Here is a 27,277-nt window from a genome sequence, read left to right as displayed (position 1 = left end):
TATACAGAAGTAGGGATGTTATGCAGATTGCACAAGCTTATGCATGGCGGTTAGAACAAAATGTTTTATAAATCCAACGGTAATATTGCTCATGTTTCTTTTCCAGGCATGGTCTTACTTATTTACTAAATCACATTCTGCACATATTCCAAAAATAAGACAGAGCCTATGTCAGTCACAACAGCTTAAGATTCACTCTGCAAACGTTTCCAAATGCTAAAAAGGGTACATTAAAATAAGAGGTGATGCAGCGGCAAAGTAAGCGTGTCTCTGTTTCATGTGGCGCTGACAACCTGCAGAGAGTGAGGTAATATTTTAAATTTCAACAAACTAAAACTGTTTCGTTTTCATTTGAATCGTTCACACACATCGTGTTCGGCAAACAGCTCTGCTCTCGGCATTGACTTGAGGTCGGAAAGGTTGCCTCGGGGTCAAAGCAGGCACAACTTTGATGTTGAGAAAGCGCCTTTCAATCAACACTGAATCAATATTTCCAATTATTGTACCTGCTGCTAATTTTCCCAGCTCAATATTTCAGTACAGACTTTTTCACTCCCCTGAACTGTTGCCGACGTCTTTGATTCTTTCAGTGATGATAATCTTATGGCGCTCTGCTCATTAAAAGTCGTTTCCCTGGATAGAAAAACAGGCGGGTGTATTTAAGAGGAAGAATGGAGACGGTACTTTTTGCTGCTCCCTTATTTCCCGAGTGGTCACCACAGCAGATGGATCTACATGCTGACTTAGCACAGGTTTGACACCAAACGCCCTTCCTGATGCAAACCTCCCAATTAGCTGAGCTTGTGATGCACTGAAGCTGGGTTTGTGTCTGCTCCCAGTTTCAAACTGGGGACCTTTCACGTGTAAGGCGAATGTGTTAATGGAGCCCCTATTTCAGAGTAAGAATGGCATTATAGAAATCCCTCCAAGGCTAAACAAGTCCGTCTAGACGCCCTCCTCCTTGGCAACACTTCCCAGCTCCTCCTGGGTGATCCTGAGGCATTTACAGGGACGATTGCATATATAATCTCAGTGAGATGTTCAGGGTCCACCTCTGGGTCTTCTGTGAGCTAGACAAGCCTGTAAACCTCCAACTGAAGGCAGCCGGGTGGATCGTGATTAGAAGTCTGAATTACCTCGCTTTTTTAAATGCAAAGGAGCAGCGGTTCTACTATCAGCCTCTCCAGATGTCTGAGGAAAGCAAAGCCAGAAATACCTCAGAAATTAGTTCTCTACTACATCATCAAAAAACATGCAAGATTAATGCTTCAAATCTGGGCTCACTCTCACAAAACAGATCTTACTCACTCTGAGGAGTTTCACTTCTCGGTTAAATAAAGGTTAATAAATAAATAACTGCAAATTCAGAGATATTCTAAAGATATTTTGGTTTAACTTTTGTACACTGGGAGGAAAAAGTGACTTGTCGCCTGTTTCTAAATTCATTCTATTCTCCTCACCCGTTCTCTCAGGGTGAGATTGAGCAAAATAAACAATCAAATAACCACCGAATCAAGCCAACTAAATCAGGCGGGCACCTCCTGGCTGCTCTGAGCGCTCACTAGAGCAGCAGATGTATATTAATCCACAGCTGACACTATTCCCTAACATTTCATTGTGATGGAGTTATGATTTCTAAGCACTACGGCACTGATAAAAAAAAGAAGAATCATAGATTTTAAGCCAATTTAAGGTTTAAAATCTTCTGTAGTAGCAGTGGGATTGGGATTGAAAGAGTGAGATGACAGCACTGAGAGCAGAGCCGGCATTGTTTTGGTGTTTTAAAAGAGCATCGGTCTTATCCCATAATGCAGGATTAGGATTTAGACTCCAACTTTTTGTCAGTTATCAGGTTGACTGCTCTCAGCCAGACTAGCTTCTGGTTAGTTAGGACTATCAGTGCTTTTCTCTCCTGCTGCTCCGCCCGTCCTCTCTCAGAAAGATGTGATAATGGCAGAGAAGACAGAGGAGCACGCGCATAAATGCAGTAGCCACTTTCATGGTGCACTGAAACAGAAGAGGACTCACGCAATTATGCAAATAGAGTCAATAAGACATTATAAATGCTTGTTTGCGATCCCCTCCATCACATTTAAACGGACTGGGTGTTAGATTTTCACATGGAAAGCAGATGTGTCTTTCAGGTCTGAAAAGTGAAGCTAATGAATAAGTGCCTTCTTTTTAATGGCCACCAGGGGAACATTGGTGTGGCTGCAGAATGATTTCTGTGGGAAAACGATCCTCTGCTCCCTCTCTATATGACGTCAGTAATGGTTTCCTGATTTACTTCATGGACTTGATCGCTTAATAGGACAAAGGCTTATAAATCAAGTTAACGTGACAGTGGATACATCCATCTTTTGCGCTCTGTATCGTGGAAATAAAGTGAAGGCACAAAAAATAGGTATGTGAAGTAAATAAAAGCACGTGAAGCCAAACAGCGGCGAAACCCACAAACGAACAAACACAACCTTCTGTCGACTTTGGAACTAAAAGCTGAATCTTACCATCTACCTTTGCTCCAGGTGGTGTTTTAAAGCAACAATGACAATGGTCACCTAGTGTGCATTTGTCTGCCTCGCGTGTATCTGTAATTTCAGGGGGTCTAGTGCAGTACTTGACCCCCTGAAATGATACTTGAAATGTGTATTTGTTCCTGCTCGATTTGGTTCAGCATGTTCTGCATTTTTATCAGGACCATTCAGTCCTTAGGGGGGAAAAAGAGCACTTACAACACTCGAAACACTGCACGAGGACGCATCGGATACGAACAAAAAAAAAAAATGAGTAGAAAAAGTGGAAGAAAAAAAACGTGAATGATTAAAATGTAGAGCACAGCAGGACCATAACAGCAGCGTGCTGACTGGCTGTTTTCTTCTCGGCTTTCACGAGTCGCTCACATCACCGGAGGACAATGCTGTTTAGAAAAATCACTGTTGTTTCTTTTGAGGAAGTTTTCTTTTCTTTTAAATGAAACCCGTGTTTCAGAAGAGAAAAAGCTGCAGGTCGATAAGCTGATTTAAAGCTTCCACCTACATTTGAAACCAGCGACGCCTCAATAACTTGGGGCAAGGTGACATTAAAAGCACGCTGCAGTGCAAAAATCAAAACAAGTAGATTCCTTAAAGAGATGCTCTCGGGCAATCTGCCGTATTTTCAGTGATGTTTCGCTCTTTTGTCTGCAGGCAAACAAACCCCGAAGTCATATTTACTATAAATATTCCAGTAAGCCTCGAGCAAAGCGGCGTCTTCCACCACTAACCTTGCCTTTGTCTGTTTCTGATTACCATGCAGTAGGCTCCACACTTTTAGGATCCTCCCTAAAGGCCACATTAATCAAGACACGTGCAGACAGCTGACTCTTACCTCCTCGTGAAGGATGGCCTTACACATGGAGTAGTTCCCCTTCAACGCCCACGTCCCATTTGCAAGACATCGCCTATAAACATTATCTGTAAAGAGAGCAAGAGAAGAAGAAAGACCAGATGAGGAGACTCTGTTTCATTTATCACATTTTTTTTGCCTTTTCCTTTTTGGCCTCGTGTCCCTAGATGGGAATTTGTGCTCGATTCGTAGTGGCACTGTGACCTTTTTCTGCTTTGAGACTAATAAGGAGAGATATCATTAGAGAAAGTCTCACAAGCTGTGATTTTTCACACGTTTGCTGTTGGAACAGTCTACCACCCTTCTGCCTAAGCACTGTCATTATTCTTTAAATTGAGACCCACGATTTAGCCGCAAATGACGTACGCTTCACGTCCATCCTGTTGTTTCAGACGCTGGAGCTGAGGACAGAACTGTACTCCTGAATTACAGTTTTATTACTATTTAAAACTTTAAAATAGGTAAAAACGGAGATGCAGCTTCTGGAAAATCACTTATTGAAATACGGATTCATGCAGAAAAAATAGACACAAACCACTCCCCGGGGGGTAAGTTGTAACGAGCAGATTCAAACTCGGTGGAAGACGGGCCAGCAGCAGCAGCAGCAGCAGCAGCAGCTGGGCTCTAGGGAGCTTCTCAGTTTATTGAGAAGGGTCTACCACGGTTAGCCAATCAGCGAATTCCACAGCCTGTTCTACTCTGGCAGATATTCAGAAAATAAAGTACTTTCCAGTTCCTTCCCTGTTTCCTGTCTCCTATGTGGATCTGTCTTTGATATGTGTCCTGCAGAGCCCTGCGGACTTGTGTATCCCAAGCCAATTAGCCCATCCTACAGTCACGAGAAAGGCACTGAAGGGTGCAGGTGCTCGACGTCTCCCACTGCTCTCAAAGTCAAACGGGCTGCATGTGGAGAACTCCTGATGCAATGTCAGCACAGACATGTCAACAGTCTATGTGTTATGGTATAAAATATACGAAGCATCCATGTGGCCTAAAATAAAGTGACTATTAATAATATACAAAATAAAATAGCTTTCCTTTGGTCTAATGTTTGCAAAATTGAGGATTATGGAGTAAATAATAATGATACTATTCACACATATGTAAAATTAAATGGGTCAGAGATAACAAATTAAAAAAAAAATACATAATGAGGATCATACTTTTCACTCAAAACGATTTCAGATTAAAATAGGTCAAAGGTCAAAGTGGATATAGTCATAAATACTCAAGAATTGCACACACACACACACGGAGGTCGAGGATATTTAAGTGGTTGTTTTTTCTTTGCGGTGGGAATAAAAATCTGCAATAATATGACAAGCTCAGTAAATAATAATTTAGACAATTATCTCTGAAGCGATGCGTAAGAAAAACTGAAGAATTTAATGAGCGACCCATCTGCTCCCCAAGGTGTTCAGGCCAAAGGAGTGCGAAGGTGCAGGTGACAGCAGTCTGAGATCATTAAATAAAGTGAATAAAGTTTGATCTGTTTAAGTTTACAGGTTTAGCTGAAAGCACAAACTGTGCAGTCCTATCGGCTACGTGCCACTTCAGAAATGTTCGGTTTGTTTTATCGTGTTGCTGAATCATCTCTGCCTCCTGCTTAAATCCAGCTGCTCCTGGACACGAACAATTACACATCCACAACGAGATGTTTGGATTTAGAAACAGAGAGAGCCGCTGATTATGGACTAAGATGGTTGAGTCAACAGCAGCCAGACTTCTGTTTGTCATGGTCCTGCACTGGTCATCTGTTGTGCTTTAACATCTCTCTAAATCTCTCGAGCTGGATTCATCTGAGCTCCATCTGCAGGTGGAGTCCCGGTCTCTCACATTTGGCTCACTCTCCCCAAATAAACATCCTGACCAAGTCTCACTATCACCTCCTGAAACATTTCATGAACAGCTCAGCGTCCGATTCTGTCAGGACTGACTCTCCTTCCTTCTCTCTCAGAGTTATCCTCCCAAGTTGCTCAGTCTGCACAATAAAGCCATTTGAAAGGAAATCACTCTCTTTTGGGTCTCACTTCAGGATCCGCTCACTGGTAACACCTTCAAAGGTGATATGGTTGCCCCAGGACAGGTCCTCGGGGGTAACTGTGACCGAAGACCTGTCCTGGGGCAACCATATCACCTCAGTTGTACGGAAGGCCCAACAGCGCCTCTACTACCTGAGGAGACTGCGGAGCGCACACATTCCCAGATCTCTGATGTTGAACTTCTACAACTGTGCCATCAGCAGCGTTCTGACGTATGGATTTCTAGTGTGGTTCCCCAGCTGCACCAAGGCCGATCAGCAAGCACTCCAGCGGGTGGTGAAAGAAGCTGGCAGAATTATTGGAACAAGTCTGCCAGAGATCAGTAATATCTTCCCCACTCGCTGTCTGAGGAGGGTGCACAGTATCCTGCGGGACCAACATCACCCTGCGCGCCACCTTTTCCATCTGCTGCCCTCAGGGAGAAGGTACAGGTCTATACAGGCCAGAACATCCAGACTGGCCAACAGCCTGTATCCACAGGCTGTGAGGCTCCTGAACTCTCTGCCCCCCTCTCACGGACAATAACCATATCCAACTTCTTAATAGCAATGAACTGGTCTGCATTGGTGCATCATATCTTTATTCTCTTCCCCCTCCTGCCCCCCCCCCCCCCCCTCTTTCTTAAATAGATAACTATCATATCTGATATCATATCTCACAGTACAATAATATTGAATGGGTTGCATTGTTGTATTTTGTCATGTTTCTCAGGTCTTTGTCTGAATTTCTACGAACATTATTGCTAAGGATTGTCTTATTGCATTGGAGTCACACTGGGTTAAATATGTACACTTGGGTTTTAAGGGGTATTTATTATTTTCTTCTTTTTTTTGGGTTGTATGGAAGCCCCAAACGCAATTTCATTGTTCTTGACAATGACAATAAATAAATAAATACTAAATACTAAATACTAAAAGGCATTGAAACTTTTAGGTTCTTGAACATGTTTCACTTTTTATTCAGAAGTTCTTCAGCTCAGGCCAATAAAGGCGGATTGAGAAGCTGCCTTTGACTCAACCACTCCAGACTAACATGACCGGGACGACTGAGAGCCCACACAGAGAGCCCGACTGTAATGACTGTCAGAGGTTCGGCTCGTCTACATTTCGATGTTGAACTGACACGAGCACACTGCACAGCTGAGTCTCATAGAAGAAAATGTGAGACAGTTATGAAAAAATGTTTGTTTGTGTTCAAGGACACCAGCTGTCACGTTTTTTGCAAAAGCACGACTCTGAAAGTAAAGTAGTTAAACAAGAAGCATGTTTTGTGTCTGCAGCAGATATATGGTGTCCAAACTCATCAGCCAGGACAAGATGGCATATGAACACATGAAAGCTGGTTTTAATGACAATTATTAATCCATCCGTCCAATTTCTTAACTGCTGCGGGGCTGAAGACTGCCCCAGCTGTCGTAGGGCAAAAGGTGGGGTCCACCCTGGACAGGACACCAACCAATTGCAGGGCTAACACTTTAGAAGCAGTTTCAGTTCAGTTTTATTTGTCATATGCAAGTTAGCACAGCGTCAACATTGCAATGAAATGTATTTGACGAGCAGAAGACAGTCACTCAGCAGTATAGTACAGTAAAAATAGTAAAAAAAACCACAATATTTATAAAACACAGCAAAAAATATAGTAAAAAATGTTAACAGACTAAGTATAAATACATGTGCACACTTGTATAAACAGAAAAAGAAATCTTAAATGAGATAAAGTGTCAGGAGTGAGCAGCAGTACAAACTGAACAGCACAAAGTTTGAGTGTCAGTTAGTGCAGGACTGCACGGAGTAAGGGTTGTTATTTCTATTTAAATACTAATAAAAATGACGTGACCAGTGCAGAGCGTAGTATGTATCTGTGAAACTGTAGGACAGCGTCTGCGTGCATCCTGTGGAGCGTAGTGTGTGTGTTTAAATATTGTGGTTGAGGTGTCGTACGGCTAGGTGGTAAAAACACAGACTCCTGTAACGTCTGCCAGATGGTAACAAGGAGAACAGCTGGTGTGCTGGGTGGCTGTGGTCCTTGATGATGCTGTGTGCTTTTGGGTACCCAGAAAGAACACAAAATACACAATAACATGTTAAAAAATAATAACAATGAAGTGTAAACATGTTCGATGTGCAAGACTTGAACGCGTTTCTCTGGAGTGAGCATCAAACTGATGCCAGAATCCAAATTCAGACGTTTTCACCCCTTTAAAGGGGGAATGTGTTGATTTTGCACAGACACAAGTCAGTGTGAGATAAATAAAAGTGTTCAGGGACACAAACAAAGGGGAAATAAGGGCAGCGTGGTGGTGTAGTGGGTAGCACTGCTGCCTCACAGCATGAAGATGCTGGGTGTGAATCCCTCTTGCTCTATGACTGCTGGGGTAAAGCCCCAGACCCCCATAATCCTGAAGTGGATGTAACTGGATGAATGGAAGTAAAACAGAAACAAAATAAGTGCATCAGATTAATTTAGAGTATCTGTCACAGATGAAGGAAACAATCCAGAAATGAGAAACACAAAGACTGTCACTCAGTCTTGGTCACTTGAGGGTAAAAATCAAAAGCGAGTCCCAAATAATGATTTCTCCACATTGCTGGATAATACAAAGTGGAGGGGGTGTTGATATGGAGGCACTGACAAATGATGAGTAAAATTACATTTTTCCACTCAGGCCCGCCGTGTCACAGCACAGGACACGGTAAATCTGGAACAAATTTCACATTTGTCATTTCACATTTATTATCTCTAAAGATGACGGAAATTAAATCCGTCAAGTGGGACATCGTGGAACTGAAAGACCTCAAACGAGGCCATTTCAAGTTGAAGGGAGACTCTTTTTAGAGTGGGTGTTTGACATGCGGGGCTACCTGCAGGGGAGCTGCAGGAGCTTGCTGCGAGTGTGTGAATCAAATGTTGAAATGTACGCTTGTGGTTCAGTTAATTTGATGATTATCATGGTTGAAATGAAGTTAGATATGCCGCCTGCCACGTAATCACGTTAGGGCGCTGTTAGGGACCGCAGCTCAATCTTCAGGTCAGACTTTCCGTCGGGCGATAATTGGCAGTGAAGTCACGTATGCACGTGTCACTTCTCCCATTTCAAAACATTTTCCAGACTTTTATGGACAGGTCTGACCCCGATCTCGGAGCGGGTCGCTTCCAAGGGTCATTGGACACCTTTTTCAGTGACAGTGGACTTTTTGTTGTTCAGACTGAATGTCAGAAAGCTGTCAACATCCATAAACAATGGAACTTTTCTTCTTTCCTCTAAATCTTTCCACTAAAATCACACAAATGCTCGAAAAAGCATCGATGTCAAAAACACAGAGCAGAGATCCAGTCAGGTGATCAAAGGTGAAGGAGGACTAGTAGACACCCAAAGGCAGACATTAACGGAAATCATTAACGGCGTAAAAGATGGACGTAGCCCCCGTGGCATAATTTTTTGGTTGGTGAGCTCCCGTTACAAAGCCCAGAGGCAAATACTTTTATTGGACGCTGCATGCTCATTGGACATGGAGGTCTCCTTCGTTTCAGACTAATAATGACGATAAGTTCCCAAATGGACTTCATGACTTATTCAATATGACCTGAAACTAGTGACTGAGCCTATGAAGGCATCAAGACAGTGTTTACAGAGGTCAGGACCCCTGTAAATACACAGGCCCCTCGTAACATCTGCACACCAGGCGATTCTTGTACAACTCAGCTTTTGTTCAGGTTTAAAGTTAGCAGGGTGACCCGTCAAGCCTTCAGCTCCATTAACACCTCTGCAGATTACGGAGCGGGTTAGTTTGAAGTGTTATGACTGGTCACTTATGTTAGACTGGTGCAAAGCAACATGCGGCATCCATGCACACTGTTAGGTTAGTTTAAGGGGTTGAATTTAAGCTGATGATGCTTTTTAGCTTCACATGCCAAATTCCACCTTTATTCTCGCTTTAGGCTGAAAAGCAGCCACGATAGCATCATCATATAACATCTGCTTATACACAGCAGGATACAGCTGGCCAAGTTTATTTTTCTTATCTTATTCAGATATTCTGTGCTGTCATATATTATATTTTATTGAACTATCCTATTTAATTGAAGCTCCAGAGGAGCTTTTGTGATAAAGTACATCTTATTTAATCTTTCTTACTGGAACTTATGAAACAAATCACATCGTATTTATTTAATATTTAGTTATTTGAGCTCATTCATTTTCCTTTGCTCTGCTACACTAGATTTTACTACTAAAATACTAAATCCCACTTTTAGCAGAGCAGGGATAAAGAAAACTACAGGTAGGCACACCTCTCAATTTGACCCTCACCCATGTGATTACAAGCCACTAACCTGCTTTCACAGCAAGCCTCAAGTGGCCATTAGAGGAACTGCAGTCTTAAGCACATAAGCATAAGCTTTATTTTTCACCCCCTCTATCAGCTCCATCCTCAAGATAAGCTAAAAAGATGAAAGATGAAGGCAAACAGAAATAACAAACATCAAACGCGTTCCCGTCAGTGTGCATGCGGACACCTGAGATGGAGGCTGATAATCCTAAATGCATGTTTTAATAATCATAAATGTCCAGGGAGGGGAAGAGATAAAATCGGATTGGGTTGCCTGAGGGCAACAATGTGCAATGACCTGGTTAAAAATAGGATGTTGACAGTGTAAAGGGACTGTCATCCCCAATCAAGATTACCTAGCTTGTGATATTCCCTAAACCCCAAATGCAATATCCTAGAGAGCTTTAAAATCTGTCTGTGGACGATTACGTCAATGTCAAAAGTTAAGACCGACAAAGTTGCCTAATGGACTGACCATGCACATAATTCATAGTTTTTAAAATTTTAAGTAAGCCTTTACTGAGATGTGGACACATAAACAACAGGTTATCAGTGTTTTCATTCCTGTAAAAATCAGTTTTTTTGCTTTTTTTGCACGTTTTCACTGCACAGCCAAACAAAATCTTCTCATTGAAGACACATTTTCTTTTATAACAAAGCTTCTTTACATGGCACTGCATGAGTGCACAACTTTCCTCCGGGGCACTTGGTCACACATAATCTGAATTTATTAAAGTCAAAGCAATAAAGTCACTTTGTGAAAAAAAACAATGCACATTAACAAAAACAAAGATTTACAAAGCAAGTGTGTAAAAGCAGAAAGAAAACCCGACCGCACTGAGACATCACCTTCATGCAGAGCCAAGAGATTAAAGGTAGAAATGGTGGAGCTTTCAAATTAAGCAGCATGACCTTGAAATGAATTCTTTCTGGCACTGGACCACACAGTGATTTATGACTGTTAAACCTCAGTAACACAGGAGGCATTTCTTATGTAATAAGGGAATTAAGTAGCCCGGGATAATTTCTTGGCATCGCTCGACAAGTTGCATGAGAAGAGGTGAGGGGAGCTTTACTACGGAGGCACATTATGGTGGATTTAATGCCCGGCACTGTTAATATGGTACGTTTATAGGAAAATTTGTGTTGTTTCAGTGTGCAAGTGCGAGAAGCTGAAATACACAACTGGCAAATATTTCCCCGTCACACAGAATGAATAAACTCTTTGATTTGTTTTTGAATGTTTCTCTGACACGTGCGAGAAGAAGGAGACAGTTAATGCCTCGAAACCTGGAATAGTTTTGGTTTACGAATATTAAAAATAAGAAAAAGGACCAAATTTGGATTTTTGTGAAATAAACAGCAGCACAGCACTGTTTACTTCACCCCTGATGACATCATGCTGACCTTTTTGTTTTTAACTTGTAGAAAGAAATTATGTTTGCAGACCTTCTCTTGGATTTTGAAGTGCATAAAGTTCAATATATGTATATAGACACCTTCTCTGCAGCTGCTCCTCCATTCACAATATTTGCATTGATTGCCCTTTCCTGACAAAACCCTCTCATAGATTTGTGTCTCCTCGCAGTCTCATACTGAGGCTGCATGTTAAGCAAATGTGCACGAGCCACTGGCTCATTATGTGCGTATGTTATAGAGACATTTTTTAAAATGATGCTATTATGGTGGTGTTTTTGTGTGCGTGTTGGTAATAATAATACATTAAACTTGAATTATATATACAATAGAGGGAGGTTTGTTTTCGCTCTTTGTAAGCAAGAACTGGAGTTGAGGACTGATTTAAGAATGTATGTCTGAATTTTTGTGCACATCTGGCACTTTTTATGTTTGCTGTGTTATGTGGATGAATAAAGTAGGTAAAAAACGTTATGATGGATGTGTTTGTGATATCTGCACAGAACTAAATTAGCTGCTTGGCTCTTTTTAGATAAAACTAACATCGGATCAAAGGCTGAACTGGGAAACGTACAATCTAAGAATGAGTGAACTTGCTGTTTTTCTACACTCGTTGTATCCACATCATAGCTAGCGTGTGGATTTCAGTGCTGTGATGAGTTTGTGGTTTGAGTCCTTCATGAAACTGTGATGGTATAAAACTGAGAGCATGTGATGCAGAAGTATCACCTGCAGAGAAAAGCTTTTTGAAATCATATTTTGGGGCAAAGCCACCAAAAATCTGAAGCAATAAAAAATAATCACACTACATGGTGACTATCAAAATAAAAGTCGTAGTTCTTTCCCAATTAATTTAAATGAGGGCTTGATTTTGTAAGGTGGTGGTGCCAAGATGGTTGCTCCAGTGTGCTCACCGCTGTTCTTCTCCTGTTTGCAGCCAAACATTTATTAAATTGTTTTTTCCTGACTGAAGCTTCCAAATGCAATTTGAGGGCCTCACATCCATTCTTCCTTTTCTTTCTGCTCTCCTGACTTTATTTCAGTTCCTCAGTCGCTGTCACAGGAGCAGCTGACTCAGCAGAAAATGCATCTTTTACTGCACCTGCAAACTTCTTCCAAACCTAATCAAGGAGCTGAGCTACGTACCCAAATCTAGGCACTGAAAAAAGAAGGAAATCAATCAGAGCAAAGTGCAAAACACACAGGACACAAATGGATATGAACTACGTCTGTGAGTGTGACTTTTACCATCTCTCTGATCTCCTAACACAGGCTCTGCAGTTACTACTGAATCAAAGCACTGACACAAAAAGACACCTTGGACATAACGGGGAGGCGCAGGTGGCATTTTATTATGTGACAGGAAGACAAAGTTTTGGATCGCCACACCTCCCTCTCCCGAGACCACCTCCAGTTTCTGGGAGGACACTGTGGTGTTCCCAAGCCACCCCAGAGACATAATCTCTCCAGCAGGTCCAGATCCAGCCCCAGTGTCTCCTTCTGGTCAGACATGCCTCACCTGGGAGGCGTCCAGGAAGCGTCTTGATTAGACGTCTAAACCACCTCAGCTGGCTCCTTTCTATGTGGAGGAGCAGCGGCTCTACTCTGAGCTCCCCCTGAATGACTGAGCTCCTTATCCTAACTCTAAGGATGAGCTTTTTTGCTTTTATCTGCAGGAAACGAACCAAAATAGTAAATAAAAGAAGCCAAACATTAAGCCGGGAGGGGGGTTTGCAAGTTGTTTTCACATTGTCACTTATTGATCATTCCCACTTTAATGTTTAACTTAAAAGGCTTATTGAAACACACACAGCATGTCAGGCACTACATCACAGAGGGATTGCTGGTGATGTATCTGATATACTGCTAAACTACTATAAAAATAGACCACATCTATATACACACACACTACTATTATATGACAAAGAAGTATTTCTATGCATCTGTGTCATTATTTCCGACATAGTTTGCTGTCAGTGTGCATGAGCGAGTTCAAAAGCCGAAGCAAATGAAGGAGGATTTAACGCCCACGCTACACAGAGGCAGCAGTATTGTTGTTGGTTGTTTCCAGCAGACGCACTAAGCCTGTTTCCTTATGGGCTCAGATATGTGAGAGGAAAATGTTTCACTCCTCAAAGCTGCTAACTGGGCTTTGACCGCAGTGAGAAAACACACATGCCAGAACCTCTAAAGCTCAATAATTAACACATTTCAGCTCTTTCATTTGGCCTCACTTCAGCTTTAAGGCAAAATGAGAATTTGTGTTTGGTATCAGAGACAAAAATCAAAACCTGAGCCATGTGATTTTCTTAAATGCTCGTGAAAACAGCACCGAGAGAGATAATAATGTTTTCTGGGTTCACAAAATGCTGCAGAATTTTACATTAAAAGTCAAACTGAAACAGGAAAGGTTTCCTCGTCGCTTCAAGCGCTGAAGCCTGACTGAGCGATGCTTCACGTCAGGTGACTCCTGTAAGTCATTACCTATTTCCTAATTGGAGATTCACTTTAAAATGGACAAGCGTCCGGTAAACTCACAGAAGAAGTCCGCAACCCAAAATCCATATTAGCCCAACAGGAAGGAATTGGCTGCGTTTTTATTTATGGATTCATTGATCTCACTGACATCCCTCGCCTGCTACGGAGCGTAGTGAAAGCACAAAGGTCACAGTGTCACTGGGAGCCTAATGAGCTCGAGCTTTATTGGTGTATTTTTTCACTTTGACAGATTGAGGCTGGCTGTTTCCTCCTGTTTACAGTCTCTGGGCTAATTATACCCTGATTTCAGCCTCGCGCTCAACAAACAGAGGTGAGATTCATACCGAGCTTTCATCTAATTCTTCAGAACGCGAATGAGTGGATTTCCCAAAATGTTAAACTACTGTTACAACACAGGGATTGTTTCCACAAAGAAAATGTACTTGTGTGGTAACGTCAAGACGGAGCCCAGTTTTTGTGGCTCCTTGGACAGATCTTTTTCTCACTTCATTAAATTTGCAGTCTGCCACACACATACTGTGCAGTCAGCGCGTTCATTTGAACTAGAACTAGACTAACAGCAGAAATAATGACTGAAAATAACCGAAACAGTAGTTTGCTTTTAAAATACAGTTGTTGTCAATGTGTTCAACACTGTGAGTGTGTGAGGAGACCTTGATACATGATGAGGTTGTCTTCTTTGCACCGTAAAACTTATAACTGGGGCTTAAAGACGTTTTTTTAAACATGTAGCCAAGAGAAAGAAAAAAAACTCCAACATTCGTGTCCATGATGCTGATGTATTATATGAAAAATGATGCTGGAGAGGAGGTTAAAGGTTGTTTTGTGTTAAGTAAGGGTTTTGCAAAATAGCGAACTACTGCTTTGTAAACTTAAGTAAAAGTTATAACCTTTGTTATTAAGTAGAAAAGTATTAGCTTCTTGGGAAGCAAGGCAGCAGCCACCCTCTAAAGTTTGAGGGGCTCGGTGCTACAGAAGGTAGCAGGTCATTTTCAAATGCAACGTTTCTAACAGCTCAACAGAAACCACCAAACACAGAACCTGGCTTGTTGCCATTCTGGCACAGGATCTGTAAAGTTGATTTATTTTCCAGGGAGAAAAAAATGTAAATGTGTGAACTTCACTTCACTCTCAGACATGGAGAAATGTGACAGGAAGAGAAGAGATCGTGTTCAAAGGTAAGGACGGCTCAGCAAGTGACATTTCATAAACACTGTAATAAATCCAACAGCTATGTTACAAAATCAGTACTATGGTAATGTTTACAGCAATGCACTATGTTGGCTGGGCAGGCTGCTTGCTGAAGATCGGTTCAAGGGCAGCAAAGCAGATGATGCTCTTTATGTGTCACTTTTTTAGCTTTCAACTAGTTCAGCATTGGACAGCAGCCATGAGAGCTCATGTATCATCTGCTTGTATAGGCAAGACACAGATACCTTTCATTAAGTGCTTAAGTAGCAGAATTTCACTTAGCAGAGTGCAGACATATTGGACGATCAAATTCAGTGCTCCAAAAGACATGAGCAGTAAAAAAAATGGTCCAGAGGTACAGCTTAATGCATGAATGTGACAAAGTGGCGCATTCATATGGTACAAAATTACACAACATTAGTTGCCTCAAGGCGTTTTATATTTTAAGGTAAAGACCCTACAATAAGAGAGAAAACCCCAATGATCAGGCAAACCAAAATGAATAAGAAATTGGCGATAGTGGGAAGTAAAATCTCCCTTTTAACAGGAAGGATGAGAATGGAGTAATGGAGCATAGCCTTGTGATGGGCAGCATGTGGTATCCGTGCTCACTGTCCTCACAAGGGATTGAATTTAAGCAGATGATGCTCTTTAGCTTCACTTGCCAAATTTCACCTTTATGCTAGCTTTGTACTGGCCACGGGTTGGAAAGCAGCCACTGCAGATCACGTAACATCTGCTTATATATTGTAGGATGCAGTTAGCCAAATCCAGAACGAGCAGTAAATGTCAGGTAAGCTGATCAGAGCTTGTCAAAAAGAGGAAAACAAAAATCAATCTGGTAGTTAGTCTCATTGTTCCCTCCGTGCTGCTACACTGGATCATGGGATTCCTTCACCTGCCAAATCTTGCTTTAACCTTACACACTTACAACTCCTTAAATGTTGCCCCTGATAAACACCCCCACATTATAGTAAAACCCAAATAAAGCAAACAGTAAATTTAATAAAAACTAAACTGAATTGCTCCCTTCAAACTCAATTAAAAATAACATTAAAAAACAAAAACTAGTGAAAAACACTAAAGATAATATGAGACCCTTGTTGTTCCTCTCATTTCTTTTACAGCGGTCACATTACTGAGACTGCTGCAGCACCACTTTATTAACATTCTCCTGCAGTCTTCAAAGGGTTGGGAGCCATCAACAGAATCGTAAAATGCCTTTTGCACGGGTCACGAGCTCAAGGTCCTGAAATAACTGCTGACTTCACACAGAGGCCTCAGCCAAACTGGAGATTTGCCAGCAGTTATAATAACAGCGGACAGGTCCGTCTCTGGAGCATCTTAGAAAGCTCACAGTCGATTTGAGCGCTTGAAGAGATGTAAAGTGCATCGTACATATCAGCTCTGTGTTTTCTCACTGACCTCCTATTGTTGTTTGAATGGGAGTTAAAAACAGTGATATGGGTTGAGCCAGGTGATAAATCCTCCCAGTGGAAACAGGAGCTTTAGGTATCCCTCCACGCCCGGGGGCCAAATGATCCTCTTTTCATCTTATTTCCATACACCGCAGGCCAAACAAACACGCAGCTCGGTAACAAACACCCAGAGCGTGCCCTCTCTGCAGGTGAAAACGCATAACAGAGCAGAAATGTTGGCGTAATTGCACACCACTACACAGGCAAATATGCTGACCCAAATTTAGTCACACTGGCTTAGCAGATCAATGGCTGCAGCTAAGAAGCATCTTCCTCCTCTGTGCATTTGGAGAAGGGGTCTAATTAAAGCGAGCATCAGCAGGGTAGAAAAGAACATATTATTTGCATTAATTGAGAGCAAACTACTGTGTTTTCTGTGCTGCTGTAGAGCAAAACAAACTGCAAAAATCTCAGAAGTAACATGATGCCCGTGCTGGTGTGCACGCAGCTCAGAGCCTCTGCGGCTACAGTAAGATATTACCATGTTATTATTCATATTAAATCTTTGTTTAATCAGGTAGTCTGAGATCACATTTTCAGAGTGCAGAGAAGACGAAAGCATAATAATCAGACAAAGAAACCATCATCAAACACCATTAATGCAAGGTCGTAATAATAAAAACAGTGAAGAGTGGCATAGAAAACATCAAATAAAAAAGGGAAAAACAAGGTGTGAAGGACTCTACTTTGCAGGGAAAGAACAGCTCTGCCAAGGTTTTTACGTACATAAGCAGCATCCAAGGTTAAGCAGACACTTGATGTGAGGTAGATTGGAAACTGAAAGCTAAAACTTTAGAAATGAATAGCTTAAGATCTTTTTATCAAGCTGTTAGTGTTAAATCGGAAAGTGCTGCGACGTGCAGCAGAAAGGTTTTATACTTGAAAAAGAACAAACAACCTTTGATTATGTGCAAGACTTTAAAAACTTTTGTTTTTCAGCCTAATGTTGAATATGAATCACAAATAACAGTTTGCTTTATATGACTCAGTACTGTGGAGATACCGTGGGGGAGCTGTCGCTGGCATCGTGTACTTGGTCTTGCCTACCTTTAAAACAAGTCTGTGATTACGAAGAGATAATTAGAGGTCAGACTGAAGAAGAGTCAAAGCCTGTGTATAAATGTGTTGTTCACAAAAATGGACTTTAAGGAATGAACAGGGAGAATGATGGTGCTTTAGTTTTGTTTAAAAACAAAAAGGGGCCGAGCATAGAACCCTGTGGCACCCCACTGCTGAGTGCGCTTCGCTCAGCTGTTGTGTTAATATTTAGGTTTCCTTCAAAAAAACAAATTACAGAGAAGGTATTTTTTTTAAATTACTGAAGAATTGTAATAAGGTGATATAGAACTATTTCCTGCTGCCATTGTTTGGAATGACAACACAACACATAGGGAAATAGGGAAGATATACATGGAATCTAAATATCACTCTATTACTGTAGCACCTTGAGGTGACTGATATTTAGTGTTATATAAATAAAATATCCTAGAATTTTTAGGTACTTTACAGTTTATAACCCTTTAAATATCTAACAATTTGAATACATGTACAATATTCCTAAAAAAGTATATATTTCTTTGAAAACCAAAAAATTTAATACTTTATTCGACTGAAATTTATCATTTAACATTTAGAATAATTGTACTAAAAATGAATGAATGCTACCCATATTCTACATTCACATGCATAAAAATAAATAAACTCAAAATTGTGTCAAGTATCACTAAATGGGCATTATCAGGGCAAAAAATAAAAGCCTGCACTTTGCACTCATTTTTACTGCACTGCAAACTGTTATGATTCAGTGTTTGTGATTTATGCGCGACTCCTCCCACCAGAGGATGGCTGTAGGTTTTCCCTTTTCTCTCTCTCAGGGGTGGACACCTGGGTGTGCCTGCTGAGTCGTTGGGTGGAGTTTGTTCCTGTCCTGGGATTGGATAGTTGGTTGATCACCCCCAGTACTTAACCTCCAGCAGACAGCCACCTCGCCCTCTCCTTGATTCCTCCACCACCAACAAAGTGCCAGCTCATTGGCCATGTTTTTGAGCTTTTTCTGTGTAAAACCTGAGCTGTAGTGTTTTGGACTGTGTGAGCCGTCAGTTACTGAGATACCCTGTGTGAGTTAAGAGCGCCTTTGTATATAGTTGTTTAAACATTGCTTGTAATTTTGGTATTCACTGTATATAGTGAGCAGCAGATTGAGAAGCCCTTTTTTTGTTGACCCTTTTTCTCATGTTTTTGGAGCATAGGTTAGAAAATTGTCTTTTATTTGCTTTTGTTTTAATAGGGAAGCTTAGGGAACATTAGAAACCTTTTTGTTTGTTGTTTTGGGCACAGCTCATGTCCGAAGTCAAATAAATTGCTAGTGGGGAGTTGCACCTTCATGTTTCTCTCTCATGTGAAACCCTGACAGGACAACTCTGTGAAGGTATCATTTTTACATTAAATAAAGGAATGATTGTTTTGGGTGTGGGAATAGCTCAGCAGGCAACCTGTATGCTGAAAGGTACAGGGAGGATCCCAAAACAAAAATAGACACTTAGGTGTTAAAAGCCATTTGCAAACTATGCATCATAATTACAACCTCTCACGCACAACCATGTGTTGGAGTAAAAGGTGGAGGATGTGACCATGTTTAGTCACTAGTTATATTTACTCATATATTCCCAGTTTGCACACACAGTACAAGAGTGTGTAACAAGCTTGTTATTCATAAACTTCCTCACAGTATTGCAGAAAATAAATCACCACAAATAATTAGATTTATTTTAAAAAATCTATTCCTGCTTTACTTAAATGTTCTTTCACTTACATCATTTTAAGGGTCGAATTGTTACAATGAAAAAAGTCACAAGACGAAGATGAATTCATTACCAAAAGTGATTTTTCTGCTTATAAAACAGCTAAAAGCTATGCCTGCTTACACATTATTGCATATGTCACACAGTAATAACACACAAACCTATTTCCATACTTATATAAGGCCAAACGATGTTTTTACTTCAGGCAGAGCGTTTTTACAGTGAGGTTTTTGTGGTTTTTGTACTTTTAAATGGATCATAATACACCCTCCTCCTCTAGTAAAAGAGGAACTAATCCTGAGTCTCTCCACCAAAACAAATCTCTCCCCAAACAACTCATAAATCCAGAAGTGAGACCATTTCCGAAACAAACACACAGCAGCTACATCGATTAAACTTTCCACAATCTCCCAACACGCCTACTCTGAAATAATCCACACAGTATTCAGGTGAGCAGCTGTACCTGAAAACACGCTGGAAAAAGTCTGCCGCCACCTCATTTTTATCATAAATAAAACACATTCGAGTCGGCCAAAATGGAAAATTACAGACTGCCTGTTATTGAAGGTAACCGATGCCAGTTTTCACGCTGGCTGTGTATCCTGGCTCAGAGGAACGAATCACCTCGAGGGTTTTCAGAGGACTGCACAGGCTGCTTTGAAACAAGCTCTGCAGAGAGAAGAATAATTTACTTTCCATGTCTTAGTGCGTGTAAGACCACTTGAGAGTAAAGAAAACATGTATGCACATCACGTCCCTTTTGTCTTTTCTATCTTTGATGTCACCCCCTCCACAGACACACGTATGCATTCATAAATTCAAATTTAATGAACGCCCCGCCCAGCTCGAGCCCATTCAACAAAAAGATGTTTTTCTTGTGAGTGAGCAGGAGGATGAGTCGGGGCAGAGGGCTTTGCCACCCGACTGCCACCAACTGCCAGCGCTGCTCTAAATAACATCTCCGCCTCCTCCTCTCCCTCCGCCTTCCTTTTCCTCTTCATTTTTCTTAACTGACAAAACCCGACATCTTATAGCAAGACAGCCAAATGAGCATCCACATAAAGCCACACAAGCTGCTCCTCACATACATATTAAAATCCACCGGCCTCCCTCTGGGGACCATTAGGGGAAAGTCAAGCTCGGCTACAAATGTTGAAGGGGTTTCCGGGTGGGGCAAGACGGGCTACAACAAAGATAGTTATTCTAAGCCGAGAGGAGGGCACGCAGCGCCCACGGCACCTGTCAAACTCAGCGGCTGAGCGGGCTGGACAACACCCCCGCCGGACGTCTGCCATCCCCTCCGTGCATATGTTTGACAACATGCTGTAATCATCTGAGAGAACATCAGAGATAGTGAAGGGCTTGTAATGATTAGAACGTGCTGATCACTCCACATAGCTGCCGAGTCTCAGCAGGAAGGTTAACCAAAGTGCATTCAGCTCTTTTTGATCTTCAGACGTGACCCCCCCATCCGCTCCCACTCATTACATTTAATTTTACATCTTTTCATCTTCTTCTTCCACGTAGAAATGAGGCTAGATTATTTCAACAGGTCACACTAAACGAGATGGGGTTAAGTGTGTTGAAATGTTATAGTAGTCCAGACAGCAGTGAGATAGACACTAAATTATCTTTTTTTTCATAGAAAATGCATAAAGCAATCATCAGTGTGAAACATGATTTATTGTTCGGTTTTTGTCCCACAGATAGTTTGAAAGATAAGGACGTGTTGAAAAGCTGCATTCTGTGGTTGCAAAAGACTTCCAGGGCTGTAAAAGTGACTGAGAAAAGCGGACCTTCGATTTGGCCTCGGCTCAGTAACTCTCTTTGGATTATACTCAGGGAAAAAAGTCCATTTGGAAATTTGGGTAAGAATTCAGTGATTCAGTCAGAAATGGGAATTACACGGTGCATATGTGTGTTTCACACTCAGCTCGAGGCTTCATAATGAGACTGCATAAACCAGCTGGTGACATCTGTCTGCGGTTTGTACCTGTTTATGAAGCTCTCAGGCTACATGAAAGAGGACATGCATATTACACAAACACAATCTTTCAAAACACCAATCTCACATCTGTTGTTTTGTGTGCACATTAATGCCACATTTTAGTGTAGTACAAGTAGAAAATGTTATTAGGTAAGCTGTTATATTGAAGTGTAGTCCTGGTTTTAGCTATAATAATCTTGGTTGGAGCTGTTATAAGCTCCAATAACACGTATCTGCATTTGAACATGCAGCATCTGTAGAAATAGACAAGAGTTTTCTGGTTTTAATTCGTAGCTCGTGGGTTATTGCACAGTGATGTTTAAGCAGGAATTTGTTGCATGCAGGTAAACAATTGGGGTTGAAGGCAAAAGAAGGATTGGATTTACTGAAGTTCATTCCTAAAACCCAGAGTTATCATTTCCAACGCGTAACATACTGACGATTTGTCACATAGTGTCGATATGTTAGGTGTTGGGATGACGATGTGTTGTAAAACCATAGACTGTATTAATCTGCAGTTCCTTTAATGGCCACTTGAGGCTGTCTCCAAAATTGAGTCACACCTACAGGCTCTCATGTTAAAAGTTCAGTTTTACAGCAGAATCAGACTGGTGTATGACAGGTGACGACACGGGCAGCTACGCTGGTATACCTGGGCCCGTCTGTGGTGTTACACCTTTGGGAAGCATTATTTAATGGATTATCTTACAAATATTATGACCTGCATTGTGCTTGTGCTATACACCCATTCTCTGACAGTTTCCAGTTCATTGCAGGCTTGAGCCTTGGTGGTTCTTGGGTTATTCCCACAAATCCTAAACAGTTGAAGATGACCGTTTACAGTTATTTGATCTGATGATCTTGGAATCCAAGGTTGTCAAGAAATGGCTCAGAGAGACCTTCGTAACGTTTACAAATCTATTCCCCTTCTTAGATCTTCACTAAGTTCCTGACTAAGTTGGTCAGAGGAGTGTGCGCTGTCAAACAAATCCTTTTTATCTTATAAAGAGAACTACTAGCTGTAGCCAATCATCATGACTAACGAAAGGTTAAAAGGCCTTGGCCTTATCAAGTTAAAACACATTGTAGAACTTTTCAGCTCTCATTAAAAGGTTTAAGCGAGTATATGCATATATTTTGGCTTCTGTGGATGAGAGAAAGTGCTGAATAAATTCAGACTGGTTTGGCTAAAGGCAAAAGATCATTTGATCTAAGAGATCTAGAGGGCGCATAAGGCTGCAAGAGGTTAGACAAATAACCAGGAGCGTGTCCATTCAGGGCATTGAAAGTCATAAATAAAATTTTAAAATCAACTCTGAAGTAAACAGGGAGCCAGTGAAGACAGGCAAGCATGCATGCATCATGTTCACGTCTTTTAGTTTGTGTCAGAAGACGAGCTGCAGCTTACGGATCAACTGCAGTCTTACAACGCAGGTCCGACTAACTCCAACATATAAGGAGTTACAATAGTCTGGCTGATATGTAATAAAAGCATGGATCGCCCGTTCACAGTTTTTAAAAGATAAAAATGATTTCACCTTAGATAAAAGCCTCAGTTTGTAATTGCTGTTAAATATAACCCCCAAATCTTTGGTGTGCGACTTAATAAATGGCTCAAGACTGCTAAAATGAGAAGGTTAAAAGGTAAAAGGTAAGGTTAAAATGAGAAGTGCTGGAATTGCCATTTGGTCCAAAAATTATCACTTCAGTTTTGTTCCCATTAAAGTTAAGGAAGTTAGAGGCCATGAAGGCTTTAACTTCACCGAGACACTGAAGTAAGGGAGCACAACAGTGTCTCTTCAGTTGAAGAGAGATCTGAGTGTCATCGGTGTATAGATGGATAGAAATGTTATATTTTCTATCAGCATATAAATAGAAAATCAAATTGGTCCCAGTATAGATCCCTGGAGAACACAAGTAAGGGGAGCTAAAGAAGAGATAAAATCTCCAAAGCTCACAGAGAAAGTCCTGTCAGACAGGACCTGAACCACTCTAATGGCCTTGATCCGCCAATGCTCAAGTCGCGAGATCAAGATGTTGTGGTCAGCAGTATCAAAGGCAGCTGTCAGATCCAAATGCAAAAGCACAGCCGAGTCTCCTGAGTCAGTGACTAATAAAAGATTGTTAAAAACCTTTATCTGAGGTACAGTCATGACTGCAGACACAGTCAAAAACAACAGCTCAAAGAGATTAGCATGACGTTCACGCCCAAAGTGAGCATACGTAAACTTCTGACCTCAACTGTATATGATGGAGGCAATGTCAAGCATCAGATTTCAAAACATGATAAAAACTCGTCATGTTTGGAGCATTGCTCCACTTTTCACAATCTCACAGGCTTGAATTAATTTTGTGTCTGACAAAGATGGAGACCAAGATTTTATTAGAGCCATCTTGAACAGCGTGACGTGTAATAAAGTGACACGAGCGCCTTAAGGCAAACGGGTCTCGATATGGTGCAGATGCAGGGCATCAGTCACCTCTGCAATCAGGCCAAACACGTCAACCTGGGACAGAACATAACATGTATATGATTTACAGGTTACGCGACATCATCTGGATGTAGCTCAAATGTCATGTAGGCTGTAGGAAATGGACCATGATGCCATCTGATCAGCAGCACATGGTAAATACAGTCAGAGGAAAAAGGGTGAAAAAAAAGAGTTTTATATAAGATGGACCTATAAAAATCTTTCCTGGTCACAGTGCGACCTGCACAAAGATGATGAGAAAAAAACCTGTTACAAAACAGCCGCCGTTCTCATTATTTCAGTATTCATCCAAAACAGTTGGCTGTGGTAGATTTCTAAATATCCAGCCATGCCCCAGATGACAAATACATCACCAGCCACTGCTTCAGGTACAAGCACACTAGTAACTGAACCACCTCGGTTCTTTGTGGCACACGCGTTGGAAATATTCTTCAGAGATTTCGGTCCATATTGACATGACAGCATCACACAGTTGCTGCGGATTTGTTGGCTGCACATCCGTCAGGCAAAGCTCCGTTCCACCACATCCCAAAGGCGCTCTGCTGGATTGAGATCTGAGACTGCGGAGCCCATTTCAGTACAACGAACTCGCTTTGAGAATATCTCTGCTTTGTGACATCCTGCTGGAAGCAGCCATCATTAGATGGGTATACTGTGGTCATAAAGGGCATGGACATGGTCAACAACAATACTCAGGTAGGCTGCGGCGTTTAAATGATGCTCAGAGACTTGTCCCCACACATCATTGCACCAGCCAGCAGCCTGAATCATTAAGGATCTGTGCTTTGATGTTGTTTATGATGCCAGCCTACATTTTCCAGTCATCTCTTATCTATTTTTTTGTTAGCCTGTGTGAAATGTACCCTCAGTTTCCTGTTTTTAGCTGACATAAGTGGTAACCGGTGTGGTCTTCTGCTGCTGTAGGGTTTAACATGATGCTCTTCTGCATACCGTGGCTGTAACAAGTGGGTATGTGACTTACTCTTGCCTTCCTATCACCTCGAAGCCAACTGGCCATTCTTCTCTGACCTCTGACATTTTCACCCAGAGAACTGCTGCTCAGTGGATGTTTTCTATGTAAACCCTGCTTTGTGCTGCAGATCAGCACTTTCTGAAACATTCAAACCCACAGCCACATCAAGTTACTTAAATCTCCTTTCTTCCTCATTCTGATGCTGGGTTTAAACTTTAGCAGGTCACTTTTATACAACTCAAATTTGTATAAAAATGTAGATTTAGTCTTTTTAAGCTACTGACAAAAACAACCACAAATATCTATATATATGGAATAATTAAGTGATAAATTAACAAAGGCTGTGTCTGTGGGCTATGCTGAATCTCGTGTATCCAGTCTTGGTCTCACATCTCATTTTTTCGTGTTTACAGTTAAAATGTTCGTTCCTTTAAAAGCCAACAGGAACTCATCACAATAATTTCTGTTTTGTTGTGTGTCTGCACACAAGGTGGTACAACTCCTTTGGTACGGTTTTTGGCTGAATTCCCTTTATTTTGTTAATTGTGGCTCCATGGATGACTGCAACCGAGCGTTTGCATTGTAGGGACTCAGAAAAATGACCAGCTGGACAAAAAAGCATGCATCATGACTGCTGGCATGAGCTCTTGCAGCCTTTCTTTGTGTGCGTGTGTGTGTGAAAAAAATCTAAAATTAGTATTTAAAGTGCACACATTATGCTAATTCCTAGCTGCATGTTTTCTGTTCTCTCACAGAGTAGCTTTGCATGATCTATCCACTCTCACTGACATCACACAGAGCCACGAGCAGAAAAGCAGTTTGAAACCTGAATGGTTGGCTCACTATTTTTACATACTCTGACATTATTTCTGTTTAATACAAACTTCCACAATTATAACAGTATATAAGAGAATAGGTACTCTCTACAGTGGCCACTGAGAATGAAAGGGTTAAGACTTCTGCCAGCGATTTATTCATCTGGCCTAATATAATCAGTTTGATGAATAAAAATGATGCAGTGAAAGGAACCATACATATCCGCTCCTTCTGTCTGGCTCAGCAACTTAACTCTGCGATTTGTCACCATCTAATTTTGGAAATCCAGTCAGGTACCTCAGCCCTGGATTCATAGAAGTGCTGCTATTCAGAGCAGGGACATGTTCAACCCTGCGTCACAATACATGTCGCATTTACTTCTGCGTAGTGACTTTGTCGCCGTTGATCAGCCACACACACACACACACACATTCGGCTGCCTGCTCTGGGTAATCTGCTCTGAATACAGTTTTGTTCTGATCGTCTCATCCAAATGGGTCAGGACGAGGACAAGTTTGCTGCATAGCAGCCTTAATATTGTGGTTTTTGAGTCCGGTTCATGACCCGCTGTGTTATCTGTAACTGGAGCAGAGAAAAGAATCCACATCACTGCTGTAACTTCCAGTTTAAGACCCTTTTTTCTTGTCTGTAAATCTTTTCCTGGATTAGTCTCTGGCACTGGTGTTGATCTGCGGTTGAAATGTAGCCAAGATCTTTTTTTGTACCCGTAACTCAGACTAACAGGGAAGCTGACTTTTGCACTCGTGGACCTGAACTCTGGAATAATCTCCCTCTGGATCTGAGGCCAGCAGAACATCCACTCAGGCTTTTAAGTGCCCGCTCAGGACTCACCGTGGCCCTCGTCCTCACCTAAAGCCACTTATTACTGCCCCAATACCACTTACTGCTCCTTCCCATGCCAAGATATACTTCACTGTGATCGCACTCAGACCTCGTTTCTTCTTTTGGTGGTTGGAAAATATGACTTATTTTCTTACATGCATTGAATTCTTTTTATTATTATTATTGTCATTCTTTAGAATCACACGAAGTGACACTTTGAACAAAATAAAAATAAAATAACAATCTTTTAGAAAAATGATCAAAAACAAAGAGTGCAAAGTGGGCTTGTGCATGATTTCAGTCACATTTTGACCAACTGGGTAGTTAATTATTTTAATTTATGTACTAAAATACCCTGTAAATTTTAACAACATCTGCCAAACATTTAAAAACATTTTTTAAAAATCTGCTGCCATCTTTTAAGTAGCATTAACCCTGATTACAGATCATCTGAAACCACAAAGCGTCAAGTTTCAGATGGTGGAAACCTTTTTAAGGTGCCAGTCTGTGCTTTCATACTTGGACTCTGCTAGAGCAGCTTTGCATGATTCACAGTTCAAAGTAATCCTTATTTATATCACACTGGACCATGGTGGAGCCGTCTAACTCTTCTTCAGTGTGAAATAAACTCTTTTTTATCTCTAAGCAAATGTTATTCTGATTGGCTGACACGCAGGTGGGTGGGGCTTCTACGATCTATGCGCCTGATAATATTAGTGATATCTGCTCTCACTGACAATATACAAAACAACGGGGTATAAAAAACTCACTGTAACTGAGCTTAAGAGTTATTTATATATCAGGGTTAGGGTAGAAACCATAGAGATCCTTATATTACGTGTGCATAGATTGAGTTTAGGTTTGCTGCGAGTCACATGCTTAGTTTGAAAAATAAAGAAGACAGTTTGGCTCCATTCTGCTCAAACTAAGCACATTTGTACCCTTTGCTACTTTTCTTTCTTTATCCTTTTCTTTTTGTAAAGCACAGAAAACAAGACTAACAATGAAAAAACTACAAACTTGTGTC

At 41.2% G+C, this 27,277-nt stretch overlaps 1 protein-coding gene across 1 annotated transcript in view; it reads right to left on the bottom strand.

Annotated features, from left to right (window-relative positions):
• LOC309713245 (corticotropin-releasing factor receptor 1) overlaps positions 1-27,277 on the bottom strand; it is a 98,632-nt gene that overhangs the window by 51,371 nt on the left and 19,984 nt on the right. The window contains exon 5 of the mRNA XM_082544715.1: positions 3,367-3,452. Within this exon, the coding sequence (XP_082400841.1) occupies positions 3,367-3,452 (86 nt within the window). The remainder of the gene's footprint in view (positions 1-3,366; positions 3,453-27,277) is intronic.

This window comes from Aulonocara stuartgranti (assembly GCF_965226115.1).
Source record: "Aulonocara stuartgranti genome assembly, chromosome: 8".
Lineage (NCBI taxonomy): Eukaryota > Metazoa > Chordata > Actinopteri > Cichliformes > Cichlidae > Aulonocara > Aulonocara stuartgranti.
The sequence above is the reverse complement of the archived record's forward strand: the minus strand, read 5'-3'. Positions and strand labels throughout refer to the sequence as shown.